Source organism: Gallus gallus, chromosome Z, assembly GCF_016699485.2.
Source record: "Gallus gallus isolate bGalGal1 chromosome Z, bGalGal1.mat.broiler.GRCg7b, whole genome shotgun sequence".
Classification (NCBI taxonomy): domain Eukaryota; kingdom Metazoa; phylum Chordata; class Aves; order Galliformes; family Phasianidae; genus Gallus; species Gallus gallus.
In genome coordinates this window covers 55,320,820-55,337,716 of record NC_052572.1, presented here as the reverse complement: position 1 = coordinate 55,337,716, position 16,897 = coordinate 55,320,820, and the positions used below count along the sequence as shown (strand labels likewise).

The 16,897-nt window shown below is 44.5% G+C and overlaps 1 protein-coding gene across 18 annotated transcripts in view; it reads left to right on the top strand.

The window, feature by feature from the left end:
* The window catches only part of PSD3 (pleckstrin and Sec7 domain containing 3), a 151,792-nt gene that overhangs the window by 45,716 nt on the left and 89,179 nt on the right, over window positions 1–16,897 (top strand). For all 18 annotated transcript variants that reach the window (XM_040655813.2, XM_040655816.2, XM_040655815.2 and 15 more), the window contains 2 exons: window positions 420–478; window positions 4,150–4,239. In XM_040655813.2, the coding sequence (XP_040511747.1) occupies window positions 420–478; window positions 4,150–4,239 (149 nt within the window). The remainder of the gene's footprint in view (window positions 1–419; window positions 479–4,149; window positions 4,240–16,897) is intronic.

Here is a 16,897-nt window from a genome sequence, read left to right as displayed (position 1 = left end):
TGAAGTTCTCCAGAATTCTCCACTGAACGAGGAGAGGGCCAGAGGGGGAGAAAAACATGCAATTGTTGTGTTCTATCATACGGTACAGAAAAAATAGCCATATTCTGTCTTTACTTTCTGTCCTAAACAGATAAAATAAAAGGGAATTTATTCAAGCTGTGGTACTGATTTCAGCATGGTTTCCTGTCTAGTTTACTTCATCCATGGGTGCTGCACGATAGCTTTGACATTCATTAAAAGGTGAAAGAAAGGTTGCTCTGTTTTGAGGAATGACCTCACTGTTCATTTACTTATTCGTATTTCTTGATAAACAGATTATCATTAAAAGAACAGACTCAATTAGACTATGAGGCTTGGTTTCATCCGTTCTTAAGGGTACAGTCTTGAGTTTGCATGTGACTGGTTATATCTCTCTGCAGATGGAGTTCACTGTCTCACGTGTGCCCTGATGCTGCTAAACACTGACCTGCATGGCCACGTGAGTATGCACAGCTTCATACAGATTGTTCCTGACAGCTCTGTGCCTGGAGGTAATGGTCTTCAGGCAACAGAATCCCCTTGCTGATGGCCTGATCCTAAAGTACTCTTAACATCTCTGTTGCAGACAGCAAACAGTGAGGTGGTTCTCTCTGAAACTGCTGTAGTACAGGGTAGAGCTGTCCAGCATACCCAGGAGCACACAGGTCTAGGCCTGGTGTTGCACCTATTTTGTCATTATGTGTGAAGATGCTCCTTGTCATTGAGCTCCTTCTTCTCTTGTATGAACCTCATCCTTTCCTGGTGATGACAGGGGGTTTTGATTGGGGAACTGTTGGGATTGATTTCTCCTTTGCAGTATGTACAAACATTTGGGAAAGTGGAAGCAGGAAGAGAAGTGAAAAGAAACTGGGAAAGTCACGAGGGGAAGGTGATGGTTGTAGGCCTTATGTTGCAGGGGGAAGATCTGGTGGAACCAGAGTTCTGCTCAGCCAGGGTAATGATGGGTGTGCCTGAAGGCAAGAAAGCTGAGGAGGGGTGTGGGTATCCTGAGCTGAGGCCCTGAGTTCCCCTAGCACATGCCTCTCCCCAGTGGCTGCCTGGGGGAACTAATTTTCTAGCTGAAATTTTCTTAGTCACACTGGAGCAGGGTGCCAGCAGCCCTAGGACACGTCTTTCAGCACCCATGGTGTAATAGGCAGCTATGCACGGTATTCCTGTGGTGGGAGGTGTTCTCTGTCCTTACACAGCAGGTATGGTGGGTTGGGCAGCAGGGGACAGAGGCTTGTCCCTGGGGACAGGAGTAACCTGGGCTGTGTTGTGGTAGGTCTGTCTGCAAGGGTTGCTCAGCTCCTGTGGGGCACAGCTCTGCAGTGGGTGCAGGTAATGAAGCCAAGGCTTCTGTATGCTTCCCCAGGGATTTTGACGCTCACTTCACATTAATTGAAGATCTTTGTCTGAAAATAGTAGGAGCAGGAGAGGAAGGGGAGTTGTAAAGAATTTTGTCCCCGGAGGCTGGGCTTACCTTAGCTTAGAAGTATGTTAGTTGTGTGGGACAGTGAGTGGAATCAGGGGGGCATGCCTTGGTGTAACTCTCAACCTTCTCCGCTTCCCTTGATTGCATTGGAGACTGCCTGCACAGGTATCCTGTTACACAGGGCAGCAAGCAGCCTGGAACACCAGGGAGGGAGGACTGAATATTGTGCCTGAGCTGGCAGTGTTACCTACTGCTTTCTATGATGCTTTAGTAGGCCTTTTTTAGATACTGGAGTGAGAGAGATGCTCTGGCCCTTCATTGCTGCTATTGATTTGCAGCTGAAACTAGAATGACTGAGTGATGCACAGTGTAACATTGGAGACTTACCCTACTGGCAGCTATGTGTATGGAGCTCTAATGTTTGCTAGACTTCTGCATGTGTGTTACTTCTCTCTGTCCCTCTGGGATTTACTTTAATTTCGGTTTTCTTCTTACTGTTTTGCATTTTTCTGCCTAGGTGGTAAGTTGGGCATTTCTGACTTGGAATGCAGCCTCTTGCACAAATATACTAATTGCCTGTTTCCTAACAAAGACACAATGCTTCAACCTGACTTGAGCATGATTCTACTAGAGCAGAAAACAAATTAGTTTGAGCTTGTCTACGCTGAGCTTTATTTGTTGCTGACATACTAAAAGTAACTGCAGATGCTTTTGTTTCATAGTAAGCTCAACTTCTTGTAAGGCTGTAGGCCTCCAGTCCATACCTTCCCTTAGCTCTTGTAGACAAACTCTTACTTTTTCCTTTATTCACCCCTGCTTTACCACACATCTTTCTCTTTATAAATACAGCATTTTTGCTAGCTATGTCTTGGAGATGCATGCTCACTTTCCTGCAGGCAGGCCATTGTCCAGACTGTAAGAACATGTTAGAGAGGTAACTGTTCAGGGTAGCTCTAGACTTCCACGTATATCTTTTGGAACCCGCATGGCACTGTGTGGAGACGTTAGCTGTGGTCCTGAAGCAAAACAGCCATTCATTTGGAGTGCTTATTGTCTCAGTAAGTAAAATGGGCCATCCTGCAGTTGGGATTGGTCAGTGTGGAGAATTACAAACTGTTGTGGAGGAAATAAACAGAAATAGGCTGACATCTGTAACACGGAAGAAAGAAGGTGTTTGCAAGTCTATGAGAACAGCTCCAGCCTGTGTCCAAAGACTGCACTTATGAGCTGTATTCTGAAGTTCAGCAACCAAGGAGCCAGGGTTGTAGCCCTACTATGTTGTTAAGATCTTTAATGATGTGGGGAGTACTGTGTACCCCTCTGGAAGTATCTCCTTTCTTATGCAGGAGTATTCCAGTCTGCTTTTGTGGCCAAAGACTGTGGAATCTTCCTTTGCATCTAGATGGGGTTGATAGTCAAGATTTGGTGAATTTCCAGTTTTCCCTGGTCTTCTGTTATGGAATGGGAGTAGATGATCAGCCCAAACAATCATGTAGCTGTAACACTGAATAATCTATATTACTGAGTCATCCCTTTCTTGGCTTTTCACTTCTGTCTGCATAAAGCTCTTCCATTGTAGGTTGTCAATATTTCACATTTTGTTGGCAAGGCAGGGCACAGGGCATAAAGTTGGAAGGCTGCTTCCTCAAGGGGATAGTAAGCAGTCTGTTTTGCATGCAGAAACAAGGCAGGTTCAGAGGGAGCAAGTGCAGTACTGCTTACTGGGGCACAGTACTGCAGGTCGAGGTTTACAGCTTAGTAGTGTGACAGAGGCTAGCTCTGAGTTGACCTAGAAGTTTATAGTCAGTTTTTATTCTGCAGCCAAGGCATACCCTGACCATGCAGTAGACTCATCACCTTGTCCTCTCTGGCATCTGTAAAAATACTGTGGTCATCAGAGAGCCCTGATTTCCCAGTGTTCCTATCGTGTTTCTTCCTGTGCTTCCTTTGTCATCAATTTGATATTACCATTTCTGCCCACTCACAAGGCTCCCCACATGCAAGTTTGGGGTTTCTATCACACAGGACACTAGGGAGACCTACCACAGGTACTTTCTCTGATGGCTGACTGAGACTGGGATTCCAGAGCAATTTAAGACAGCCTCAAGCCTCCACATGAGGAGATCTGGGACCAGCAACCATTTACTTTATGACTGTGGTTCTGCTGGATAATTTCAGACAATGAAGGATGTAGAAAAAGAAAAAAGAATTACCCGAGAATGTCACAGAATCATAGAACATTCTGAGTTGAAAGGGAACACAAGGATCATTGAGTCCAACCCCTGGCTCCATACAGCACTGCCCAAAATTCAAACCCTGCGTCTGAGGTGTCCAAACTCTTCTTTGAACTCTGGCAACTGGGGCCTTGACTAATGCCCTGGGCAGCCTGTTTGATGCCTACTGCCTGCTGGTGAAGAACCTTTTCCTAACACACCCCTGACCCTCCACTGACAGCTCCATGTCAGGTTAATCTCAGTGCTGTGACTCAGAATGGTTCCACATGCACCTTGCCTTTTCCAACTAAGTTCACAAAGAGATGCTTGCCTGTGAGTAATGTTGGGAATGACTTCTTAGTAACACCTGCCTTGGGCTTGAATTAAAGCTGGGAGATGCAATTTATCTGAGATGTTGCATGTTTATGTCATTTTAGAAAGTAGCATGGCTGTAGTGCTTTGTTTCTCTGTCATCCTTTCCAGAACATTGGGAAAAAGATGACCTGCCAAGAATTCATTGCTAACCTCCAGGGGATGAATGATGGTAAAGACTTCCAAAAAGGACTGCTGAAGGTAAGAAATGAACTGCAGAACATGGATCTCAGTATCAGTGGAATAGCTCACACGCTGTTTGTGTTTTCTGAACGTCAATTGTAAAACAGGACAGATTGTGTTTCTTCTCCTAAAGTATATGCAGTATATACAATTTACAAGTATATTCTGTTGTTTTCCTTCTGCCTTTACTTGAACGTGACTGAGACTACATGCAGCATAAACAGGCAAGACCTGTCTTCAATGGGGCTAGCTTCCGAGCCATATGTCTTAGAAGCTCAGGTGGCATGCAGTCCCAGATTGCTGTCTCTTGATTAAATCAGAGAGAGCTGCCAGTTGGTTCTGACTATTGAATATGTAAGGACTAATCCTGAGCTGTGTATCTGGAAGGCGAATGTTTTTTCATCAAAGGTGCTTTGGGGTTTTCACATCAGAGCAGATGTAATTTCAGATTACAATGTGCTGTCTGGTACAGACTGCTTTGCTTCAGATTTTATTCATTAAGTTTATGCCAGGAGATGAATCTGAAGAACTGCGAAAGAGGCTGAAAAGGGTGAATCTTGTTTCATTGTCAATAATAATGAGAATGTTTCAATTCTCTTTTTGTGTGATTGTTGGCATGAAACAGCAGTCTGTTTGAATGAGAAGAGGAGTGCATACACCAGAGTTCATAATTTTTTTGGTAATGGAAATAATAATGAGAGGTTGTTGCATCTGAGGTCTGACCCAAAGCCTACTGAAGTAAATCAAAAGAACTGCTGCCTCTTCTGTGGGTTTTGTAAGGCCTATTGTGAATTGCAGATGAACCTGCATAACTATAAGTGGCAGACTTTGTTTTCTGGTAATTGGTAGTTTCTTCAGTTTCTCCAGCATTTCTGGGAGGACAAGACCAAGTGCTGGGTCCTGCACTTTGGCCACAACAACCCCAGGCAGTGCTACAGGCTTGGAGTGGAAGAAATGAATGAGGGGGTTGTTGGTCGACACTTGTCTGAACATGAGTGAGTAGTGTGCCCAGGTGGTCAAGAAGGCCAATGGCGTCCTGCCTTGTATCAAGAGTAGTGCAGTCAGCAGGAGCAGGGAAGTGTTCATCCCCCTGTACTCAGCGCTGGGGGGGCTGAACCTCAAGTACTGTGTCCAGTTTTGGGCCCCTCACTACAAGACAGACATTGAGGCCTTGGTATATGTTCAGAGAAGGGCGGCAAAACTGTGAGGGATTGGGAGCACAGGTCTTATGTGGAGTGGCTGAGGGAGCTGGGATTGTTCAGTCTGGAAAAGAGGAGGCTCAGGGGAGACCTTATTGCTCTCTACAACTGCTTTAAGGGAGGTTGTGGTGAGCTGGGGGTCGTCCTCTTTTCCTGCATAGCTAGCGATAGGACTAGGAGGGAATGGCCTCAACTTGCACCAGGGGAGGTTCAGGTTGGGTATTAGGAAAAATTTCTTCTCAGAAGGAGTGGTCAGGTGCTGAAATGGGCTGCCCAGGGAGGTGGCTTAGTCACCATTCCTGGAGGTGTTCAAGAACTGTGTGGGTATACACTGAGGGATGCGGTGTAGTGGGGAAATATTGGTGGTAGGTGTGTGGTTGGACTGGATGATCTTGGAGGTCTTTTCCAACCTCGGCGATTCTGTGTTTCTGTGATTTATTGTAAGGAACTGGGAATGTAAACTCAAACCCCTTGTTATTAGTTTTCATGTCTTTATTTTTAAAATCTGAATGCAGTGCTCATCTGTCAGTAGCATCACTTATTTTTTTTTTTTCCACGGAAATTCATTTCTTACTCTGTCATAGAGAGAATTTGCAAGCTAATTGCAACCCTTATTGAATAAAAAGGTCTCCAGGCTGTGTTTAAATAACCTTCAGTGCGTACTGAGGAGAGATTTCCACTGGTTCTCACCTGCTGTTTATTTTCCTGCTGACAGAAGTACACAGTTGGGGCTGAATCTTGGTGTTTATTGTTGACCTTCAGACTAATGCTGAGGCTGGCTGGCTCTTTGCCAGCCCACTGAGAACAAGAGAATGGGACTCAAGAGGTACTGCAGGCAGTAGGATGGAAGAAACCTGGTGCCAGCATCCTGCTTCATTTGAAATGTTCTGCCCTTCTCTGCATGCTGCCCTGATGCTTCGGGGACAGATGTAGCACCCAGTTTTGGTCTGTCATCTGACTTGTCTGAAGATATTGTAGATGTTCTGCCCCTTGTTCTATTAATTTATTGGTGAAGGGAAGCAGAGCGCATGGCAGTAAATGTGCATTTCAATTGCTACATTACTGTGTCCACAGCAGCCACCCTGTCACTAGATGTGTGATTACAAAGATTTAGCTGAAATTAAATTTGCATTAGTGTCAATAAATTAAATTCACAGAGCCCTGCTTCAGCACGTTTGGCTTGCTGGTGCATTAGCAGGATGGCTAATGACAAGCAGCTGAGGCTGCTGGCTGATTCTCGGCAGCCTTTCAAGGTTTCTGTGAGAGAAGGACCGTTTCCACAGGGTGGCAGTGTGCCCCTGCGGGAACGAGATGCTGACACCCACGAGGTAGTTGAGAAGCAATTGTGCTTTTCTTTCTCTGGTCCTCCTGCTTTCCTCTTGTGGCTCTGAGATGAGCAGTATACCACTGTACGAGGTCTGCAGCTTTGCATAGCCAAGCCCCAAAGCAAAGCTGAGCAATGTTGGAATTGAAGGAAGAGGGGAGAGGTCCTAACAAGTGACTTGCAAGTGGCATTCGTCCAGGACTTGGAAGTGCACTGCAGTTTTTGTGGTGGGTCCAATACATAAAGACAGTCAGGGCTGCAAATCCCGCTTGAGATATCCAGAACACACAGGGCGTACAGGCAGAAGTCAGGTCTGTTGCTACAATTTCCTTTAGTTCCACTGGGCACAGAGTGTAGCCCTGGGTGTTTATTCTGTCTGAATAGGAAAAAAGACTTTAAGTGGGCATATATGAACACGTGAGGAGATTTGGTTCTCCTTTATGCATGATCAGCCTCAGAAAGCTTTGGATATGAGATCTGATTGTACTTTTCCCCCTGCTGTTCCCATGAAGGACCCAACTTTTGTTTTATTTTTTATTTTTTCCCCAACAATAAGGCCACCGTGGCACCATCAGGCCTTGTAGTTCAGGCCTTGATTCTCAGTGTCATTGACAGTGCTTTGGGAAATGGGGATTTTCTTCTGGCTAGCAGGGAAATGAGAAATGCTAATATGGTTTGTGTATCTTTTTGTCTTTCATTAACAGTGAAAATGGTTTCACTTTTGTACACCCATCTGCACAACGGCTCATCTCTTTTTTCTTTCTCCCTCCTTCTGTTGGATCTGAGGTTGCCTTTAAAGCTGGGACCCATAATGGCGAATATGCCAAACCTCTGATTAAGAGTGTGTTTCTCCCCATGGGATCTGCTTGCAATATTCATATATTCAGTGCCTTGCCAGGCGGACAGATAAATGCACCTTCCCTTCTATTTCGCTTTGGTTCTGGTTTGACCGTCTGTCACACATCCCATTAATCTGCCATCAGCTGCTAGTAAAGACCAGAAGCAGAGACAGTAGCCTGATTTTCATTACGTGCTGTCAGTGCATGTAGACCTGAGTGTTGTAGTTTATACTTTCTCCAGGGTTCCTGTATACCTTCAAAGTGGGAGCAACTCCTTGTAAGTAAGAAGCAGCATCCCAAGCTGTGATTCACTGAGTCGTAGGACTATTTCTGTGGGGCTGACTGGTGTTAAGGGTGAATCAAGCCTTTTAAATCCAAGCATATTAAGGTTATTGAAAGGAAATTTTTCAAAGTCAAGAAAACCTTTTGTAACTCCTGTCCTTTGACTCTGAGCTGTCACACTCCAAGCATACAAATAATTTTATTTTATATCAAGCTGGGTAAGGTGATCCTGAATTACTTGCAGTGTTTTCTTTTCAGCTTTGATCTGTAGCAAAGGTCTCTTTGCCATGGTGAGTCTTAGCCTTGGAAGGAGTGCAAAGGCTTATGAGTACAAAGAATTGTGACTACCCACGTTCTGGCTGGCACAGCAGTACTCCAGTATGGGTGGGCTCAGTGCTTACCTCTAAGGCAGATTGTGAATGGCATACTTATCAGCATTTACAGATGGAGACAAGTGACAGATTTTACCAAGACCAAGAAACACAAAGGGACTCAGCCACAGCACTGATCTCTTCAAAGCAGATGTAGGTTAGCTACTGCAAATGCCGCTGCGGAAGGTGAAGAAAGTAGAAGAGATTCTGCACCTCCACTAGTGAGGGTGAGCTGAATGCGTCAGAAACAGTTACAACAACAACTACATCCAATATGTGGGCTGTTAGCCAGGGGGAATCCATTACCAGATCACTGTTCGTTTTTTTCCTGCAGAAAGGCAGGCCATGGTTAGTATCCAGCAACTTTGAAGGGAAATTAAGTGACTCTAGGGGGAAATATTGGGAACCTCAGGAATCTCGTGCCTACGCTGCAGGATTAGCTTACTGCAGGCTAATTCCTCCTCATGCTCACACCAGCTTTAACCTGATATAGTCATACCATCTCTGCTGATTGTACTCTGTTATGTAACTATTGTCTTCCTCCACTTTGTGAGAGTGGCTTGGAAATAGTCTAATTTTGGCCATGCTGCATTTCCCACAGGCAGTGTGGTCCTACCTAATGCTATGCTGGTAAAATGATGGCCATTGTGTCTTCCTCTTGTCATCTTGTTCCAGCAGGAAAGCAGTAACAAGACCTTCCTTACATGAAGAAAAATGACAACCCCATCTCACAGAGTGTGCAGAGTCATCTCTGAGGAAATGGATCCCTGCATTTGTTAGGCAATATTTAGATTTTGTGATGCTTTCCATTGTAGGAAAAATACTTGGTTGTTATGCCATGTGCTAAGATACCACCTGCCCCTGTTGTCCTGCATATGTCTAAATGTCCTTGGCATCTGTAATGTCTAAGATAACTTGCTTATGGATAATCATGGGAGTTTGTTGTGACACAATTGCATGGGTCGTGCTGGAAGGAGCTACTAGGAGTCTGCCTTCATTTCTGTACATGTGCAAGACCTCTGCTGCTCCCTACTCTGGAGGCTGTGTTGTCCCCCAGGGGGAACACTGAACACAAGGTGTGCCCAGCCACGTCTTCTGGTGGAGGTGGTGGCTCTTATGCAGGGTATCAGGCAGCCTCACCAAGCTGAAGGGGCTGGGATGGTTGACAGGGGCTTGGCTAGAGCTGTCCCAGTAGGGACTGCTGATGGAGATAAGACTCTAGTCCTGCATATAAAATACCTGCTTTTTCTCAAAGGCTGTGTTTTTGGCTGGGCTTTATCTGTCAGAGAAGCGCTGTAATCGAGTGACCAAATTAAGTGGGAGTCACTGGTGCTGAACTCTTCTGAAGGACCAATCTCCCTTAATTTCCTAAATGATATTAATTCTTGATTAGGATTCTTGGGATATGCAATTTCCTATAGAAGCTGCAAGGTAGGGTTTATCTCATTTTACTGTCAGTTCCCTGAGCTTTAATTAAGGAATTTTTTTTTTTTTTTTTTGGCCAGTCTTTGTCTCCTATCTCTCTTCCTCTCTTTCCCTGCTTAAGAATCACCCAAGGCAAACAATTAAAAGACAATTGTAGGCATCTTGCTTGATTCTTTCCCATCATTCCAGGTGTTTTGTGGAGAAGAATAGGCATCAGTAAGCTAACTTTTTGTCCCCCTCTTGTTTACTCAGAGGAAAGCACGCTAATCAAACTGCTGCGTATGCTCCTAATTGTTCATCTGCAGTCTCCACAATTCCATTTTGTGGCCAAGGCTTTTCAGCAAGGAATCTCCACCTTCCTGCTACTGCTGAATGGAAAAGGGAGCCTGATAAATTCACATGAAGAGAGTTTGTAACAGCATGCCAGAAGGGACAGTGTTTATTGCTGGAGCACTGTGCAGCTGTGGGCAAAGCATGGGGGCGGAGGGGACAAAATGTCTGTGCTGTGCTAGAAGAGCCAGAATTCTGCTTGGCAGGAATCAGGACTTACCTCCTTGGTTCCCCTCCAGAATGAAGTTTTTCCTTTTTAAAATGTTTCTGCTGGGATAATATTTCTGGGGCAGCCATTTCTTATGTTCGAAATGAAAGATCTGTTACTGAAGGCCTCTTTCAGCTGCTAGGAGACAACTGAGTCTAATCCAGTGGTATAAAAGTCAGAGAATGCAGGATAAAACCATTAATCCTTGTCTTTAACAGTTGTTTGTGAATACATACTTTCCTTTCAATCACCAAAGAGCCACAGTAACAGTGACTGAAGGGAACACCTGGATTGCTTTTGCTTTCCTCCATCCTCAGTCAGGACCTTCCTGCGGCGATAAGCTTTGATTGCTTTGGCATGTGATGCTGGGTGTTGTAGCTTATCCTCTGTAGGGATAGTAACCAGCTCAAGCGTGCCTGTGCAGAGCTGCCAATTAAGCCAGGTTGTGGTGATGTGCACATTGCTTTGGGTTCTGCTGGTAACATGGATTCTGACACTCCTTTGCCCAAGGCTACGTGCACATCTGTTTTATTTTGTGTTCCAGGAGTTTGGTTCAATTCATGTAAAATTAAAAACCCCCCAAAATATGCTTCTCCCAAACAAGCTCAGGTATTACGTCTAGGAAAGCAATGTAAGATAATGAGTTTAATGCTCTCTACTGACTTTCTGCCTCTGAGCAGGGAAGGTGAAACTTTCAAAAGGCCTTAAAATGTAAAATTTTGTAATGGTGATGCAGGAATGATGGTTCCTCTGTGTGGTCTGGGGGTAGTGTGAGGCATCGCTTATCCTGCTAGGAAGTGGGCATTTTGAGATGGGTCTGTTTCTGCTTCCATGGCCTGCATTTCTCTGAATTATTTTTCCTCTCCAGCCTTTTATCTCTGTGATTTCAGATTGTTATTCAGAAGATTTCACCTAGCCCACCAGGCTTTCTTTGTGAGCAAGAAGTGAAACCCAAGCAGCTGGCTAAGAGTTTTCTGCTAGGACTAGCTGCAATTACATGGCTCAATACCAGCCTCCTAATGAACATTGGGGAGGGAGAGGAGAGGGGATTTTCATTCGAGGAGGCAAAGTCTCAGTAGTATCTTGTACAAGTTGATTAGGTGAGTGACTCATTTGATGTTTAGCTTCTCCATCCTGTTGGGTAGCCAAGGATGTCAGTTCTTCTCTGGTTTAACCAAAATGCTTTGCAGCTCCTGAGGATGAATGTCTCTGTATGGAGCTTCCCATGTGTTGTGCTGTCATTGTGAAGGATTCAGAATGGTAGTCTTCAGAAGTGCTGTGCTCTGCCACTTTAAAGAAGGAATTTTAGGCTCTTTTTGAGCTGGGAAATCTCTAATACAATGTCACACATACATTTTGGTCCCTATGACATATTACTCCCACCTCCATGTAGGTAGAAAACAAATTCTGAAAAACATTCTTTGATCTTCCACCCACTGATCTGCTTGAAATTTTAGTTCTGTACAGCAACTCGAGGGAAGGAGGAGTAGGAATATAATTTATACCATATTTAAAAAAAAAAAAAAAAAAAGGAAAAGAAAAAGGAGAAAACATTACTTCCACCGGTTTGGGAATTATTGCCACAAATCTTTGGTATTCCTACCTTCTGTTAGTCATCACACTTTTGCAATGACATGGGATTTCTCTATGACCTAGATACACTGTTTCCTTTCAGGCAGATGCACTATGTTGCCATTTGACCTTCTATATACGCTTATATATGTGTGTGTGTGTGTGTGTAATATTTATTTCATTTGATATTAAATGGAATGTCTAGTTTCCACCTGAGGCCTTACTTCTTTGGTTGACAACGTATTTCTAAGATCCTGGTAAAAATACAAAGCAAATCCAAGATGCCTGTTTTCTGCCCTGCTGACCGACTGGCTTTGGCAGGCATTGTGAGGGCTGTGCTGTCTTGCTCCTGCAGCTGAGGCAAGCCAGACATGCCTTCATAGGTGTATGCATTGGTGGAGGACAGGGATGCTGGAGGCTGTGCCTATTTATCCTCTGTGGGCTGCTCCTTCCGCAGTGCAAGGCTTGCAGTGCAGGCAACACCCACATGAAACTTTAGTGGCTCTCGAAGTGGCCTGGATTTTTTAGTTTTGTTTTTGTTTGCTGTCTGAATCACAGGGAGGCACTGAAGAAGGGCTGTTTTTTAATGCAGTCCCCAGGGGAGTGCTGGGTGGTGAGGGGTTTATTTAAGTTGTAGACTGTAGCGTGTTCTCTGCAGCTACAGAGGCAGCAGTTGTTTGTGGCTGACAGTCAGTTGGCTTTGCAAGGGTGTTTGGTTTGCCTTACTGGGGGTTTCTGTTACAGCCACTTAGGAATGCTGGTTTTCTCCAGGGGGGGGGGACACGACTTCTAGATTTTCTTGGGGTGCTGCTCTCTTCTGTAGCTACATTTGGCAGCTTTAACTTAAGGAACTTGGTGGTCTCTGTGAGTTGGTGTTTATTATATGGCTCCATTCATTTCTGCCAGCTGTATTTGCAGTAGGCCCTAGTTCCCAAAAGAATGATGCAGGAAGAGAAACTGTTTTCCTCTTAAGACTATGCTGCTTGGCCAAGGAACTCAGTGGGACCCCAGTCTGCAACACTGAGCTGTTTTGTGATATGCTGTGAAGAATCTAAAGATGGTTAACTGCATCCCTTTGCTTGTAATGCTACACACTGTAAAGAGGGCATGGTTTCTTTGCATTTCTGTTATTATAAAAGAGCTTTTTCCATTAAACCTGTGCTCTCCCATCATTCTCAGCAAGGCAGTACATCTTAGGAGCAATTTATTTTGGCTAAATATATAGCATGGATTCTGGAGAGACAGAGGTACTAGAATTGATTGGTTATTCCACCAGCCAACATGGTTTCATCACTCAGCCTGCTTTTAGTGACTCAGTGATGTAAAAAAGCCGGTGGTAAACCTTAGTGTCTGTGACTGCAAGTCAGCCTATCACAGATGTGCTTTTAGCCTGCTTGTATAAAGTAAAACATACAGTCTTAAGTTACCCTCCTGGGCTCATAGGCACAATGCTTGTATTTTTATGGTACTATGACTTTATGTGCTTTGTTTCATGGTTGAGGTGGTCTCAAAGTACATGCTCGTGCAGTGACAATAGCTTAGTTGACAGGGGATAGCCTTTTAGGCTGTAGTAATTTGACCGGTTTCTATTGTAAGGATTACTTTCCATATTGTATGAGAAATCAGAGTCATCTCCAGGGATTCCTTCAGAGTATGTCACACAAGTACTACAATATGACCTGCAAAATATTCTTTCTTGAGGACATCAACAAGTGTTTTTTTGCTGTTAAATCTGCTGACACTGAGGTAAAACCAAGCATCTCTGTAAATGTTAGGTAATAATCTCCTGTGGATAGTGGAAAATAGGACTATCTTTTGGGGGAAACTAGGTGGATAATTTGGTGAATGATTTTGAAAATTTCAGTTGATGTCCATTGTTCTCTCACCATACATAGAACTTCTTACCATTCGGTTTCTGTGTTGACCTGGTTGCTTACGCACGTATAAACAAAGTTGTTGCTCTGGTATTTCTGCTGTTAACAGGGATGGCAGTTGGAGACATTAAGATTTAATTTTGGTTGTCAGCTCCCCTTGGTCATCAGACCTCAGAAATCATTATTTTAATATCACTGTAATGTCAGTTAAATAATGTCACCGTTGATCAGTTGTGGAGCTTTAGTTCTGTAGCCATCATATATGAGTAGTTTATCCAGTAGAATTAACTTTCCCCTCCACATCTTTTCTGGGGGAGAAGAAAAAAACAGGCATGAAGGAAGAAGAAAAGCAATCTTCTTATGAAAGATTTTATGTTTATTTAACAAACAACAGTATATAAAAGCAGTATTAAATACTGCTGCTTTCCTGTGCTGCGCAAATATGTGATTACTGGCTCTTGAGAGTATATTTTAGGTAATTGATGTGTGTATGTGTTTTGTTAGCTTTTGTTGATGGTATTGTCACTGGGTTCAGGTTTAAATGATACTAACGGATGCTTGTGGGTTTGTATAAGGACAATGAAGTTCTTCAGACAGAATAACTTGGTCCTTGGGTTTGGTCCTTGAAAGCTAGTATTAAATTCCACTTTGAATTCCATGGCTTTTCTTCTTTCGTTTTTGATTTGTTGAATAACATTAGGAGGACAAAGCAAGGACTGAGTAAACTTGGCCCGCCAGGGAAACCTGACTGGTGGGAGGAAAAGATGGGAAAGAGTTTATTGCACAGTAAGTTGGCACGACCGCCTGTTACCTATATGGTTGGTGTAGTCTGCTACGGTGCCTGTGGCAGGGGAAAGGCTTTGTATGGCTTTAAAAAAAAAGGTGGGATGGAAAGAATAGTAGAGATTCTGCCTCCCAGCCCCCTACCCCACCTTCATTTGCTTTAGCCCAAAGTTTCAAATTCACCTTCAAGCTTACGGTTTGCACGTTAGAGATGCTGGTAGAAGGTATCCATGAATAGGGTCACTGTCCTTAAGGTCATCCAAGCGATGTCACCATGCTGTTCTGGCTCAATGCCAACCAAGCATCTCTGTTCTGCTCCTTGGCTATCAACTCTCTGTTGATCTCTGGTCAAAGAGAAGACCATGGCTTCTTGCCTCAACTGGAGATTCCATTGAGTGCTGACAGCTTTAATTTTTTTGCTGGTATTGCACCAGACATACCAATCCGTCCTTAAAGAAATTACTTTTATCCACCTTTACATTAACAACCCACTTCTTCTCTCCCTCAGAAACCTCTGTTGTTCAGTTACAGACACAAATCAATCCTGTGTACTTGATAATTTCTAAAATGCTGGGAACTCTAGGGTTCAAGAGTGATCTTTCCCTAGAGGAAAAGCAGTTGCTGTGTACACAGGTCTACTTGTTCTGTCAGGACTGTATTAAAATTTACAGATGAAAATTAGGGACCCTGATAAAATAGCTGAATTCCTAGGTTAAAGATACTTAAGGCTTCAAAAGCATTGTCTCAAGGAGCTCTCTCTGTGTTTGAGAGTATAAGCCGACAAATGTCAAAAAAAGCTCTGTCTTGAGGTGAGAGAAAAACAAATGAACAGGAGGCAACCTGTCACCCTTGATGTTTTGGACTACTTCTTGTTTACAGCTGAACCAGACCTGATCCCCTGTAAATTCAGGTTCCCATCCTGCCTGAGGTCTGCTAACCTTAGCTTGGAGGATGCTAGATAGCGAACTGTAGCACTTAGGTGTTGCTGATGTTGGCAAGGGAGGAGAAATGTTTTGGTGATTCAGTCTAGCTTGTGTTTAATAATGAAATTGCTCTGCAAATTGTGCATTGGCCTAGGTCTGCATGTGGTATTTAAGGAATATAATTATTTCAGATGCATTGAAGGTGCTTGGGGAGGTGGCCTTATAAATCTGAGAGCAAGAATATTCTGCCAGGGCAGGGGGCTGGTAGGTTATGGAGTGATTTGTGGCCATTTATGTAGCACCTGTCGGGACCTGCTGCTTAGCTCTTCTGGAGCTGTATGATTGCAGTGTATTTCCACTGAGGAGGTTTTCTTTAAAAAGCTTTTGCAGTGGCAGTGGATAATTTCCGTTGGTTTAAGTAACATATAGTGCTTTCCGGGAAGTGGTGCAAGTAGCTTTGAGCATGCAGTTGATTGTTGCCAGAGTAGAAGGATCCTCTGTTGCCTTCCATGCAAGGTCAGTTGGTGTAGAATGGCTGGAACTCATCTGCAGCGTGATGCTTATGTGTGAGATGGGGATGGCCTTTCTAGACCAGACTGTCATGGAAATGTAAATGCATTTTGCTTCTTTGCTAGATGGGAGAAGTTGGTAGTCAAGCAGGACAAAGGCTGGACCTGTGGAGAATCAGAAATTTCTCAGGGAGTGTTTTTGTTCCAATATTTTGATTCCTTGTTCTCTGTTTCAATGAGCATTGCCCTTCAGCACTGCCCACAGCAATCATGGCCTGCAGTCAGCATCTGTGTTTATAGCATCCCTGGTGTAACGTGAGCAAAGGTTGACTGCTGGTGTATGCCAGGGAAAGAGTGATATCTTCTGCGAGCAAAAACACATCTACGAACATACCGTGGCTGTCTAGTCATTTGTCCACTCAGGCCTGATTGCAAGAGGGTGGGAGGGTGTAACTGTGTAAAACACCCACTCAGTTCATCTGCTTCTTATTTAGTCCTGGGTGCTGCAGCACAGATGGAGGCTAAGCAAGCTCTTGGCTCTACTGAGTCTGAGTGGGACTTGGGCATGAGACAAGGCCGGAGGCCGTCCACCTAGCTGGCAAACGTGGTTCAGTGTGAGGTGTTTGTGCCAGGGCAGCGGCCTCTTGGCCTTTGCTGCAATCATCCCTGACATGTGAGTGTGCCACATGGTGAATGTAAGGCCTGGCTTCTTGGGGCATGCTGCTCGTTCACTGGGGAGAGGACAGAGTGAGGGGTGTCTTGGTGGGCTTCTCCAAAGAACCTGAGCGTGTGGTGGTAGGTGCCTTATGATGGGACAACAGGCTCTGGGGTCCTCCAGACCTGTGACCCTGTTGCTGGCCTGGCCTTGCCTGTCGTGGGTCAGGTTGCCAAAGCCAGTGTTAGTCAGGGTGAAGTCCTCATGCTGTCCTGCACCCTGGTACCTCGTGCTGCCTTTTCAACAATCTGCTTCCCCCTCTAGAATTTGGGATGATGTCTCATTTGACTGCTCCTGCCTTGGCACTTGTAGGAGCTGCTCC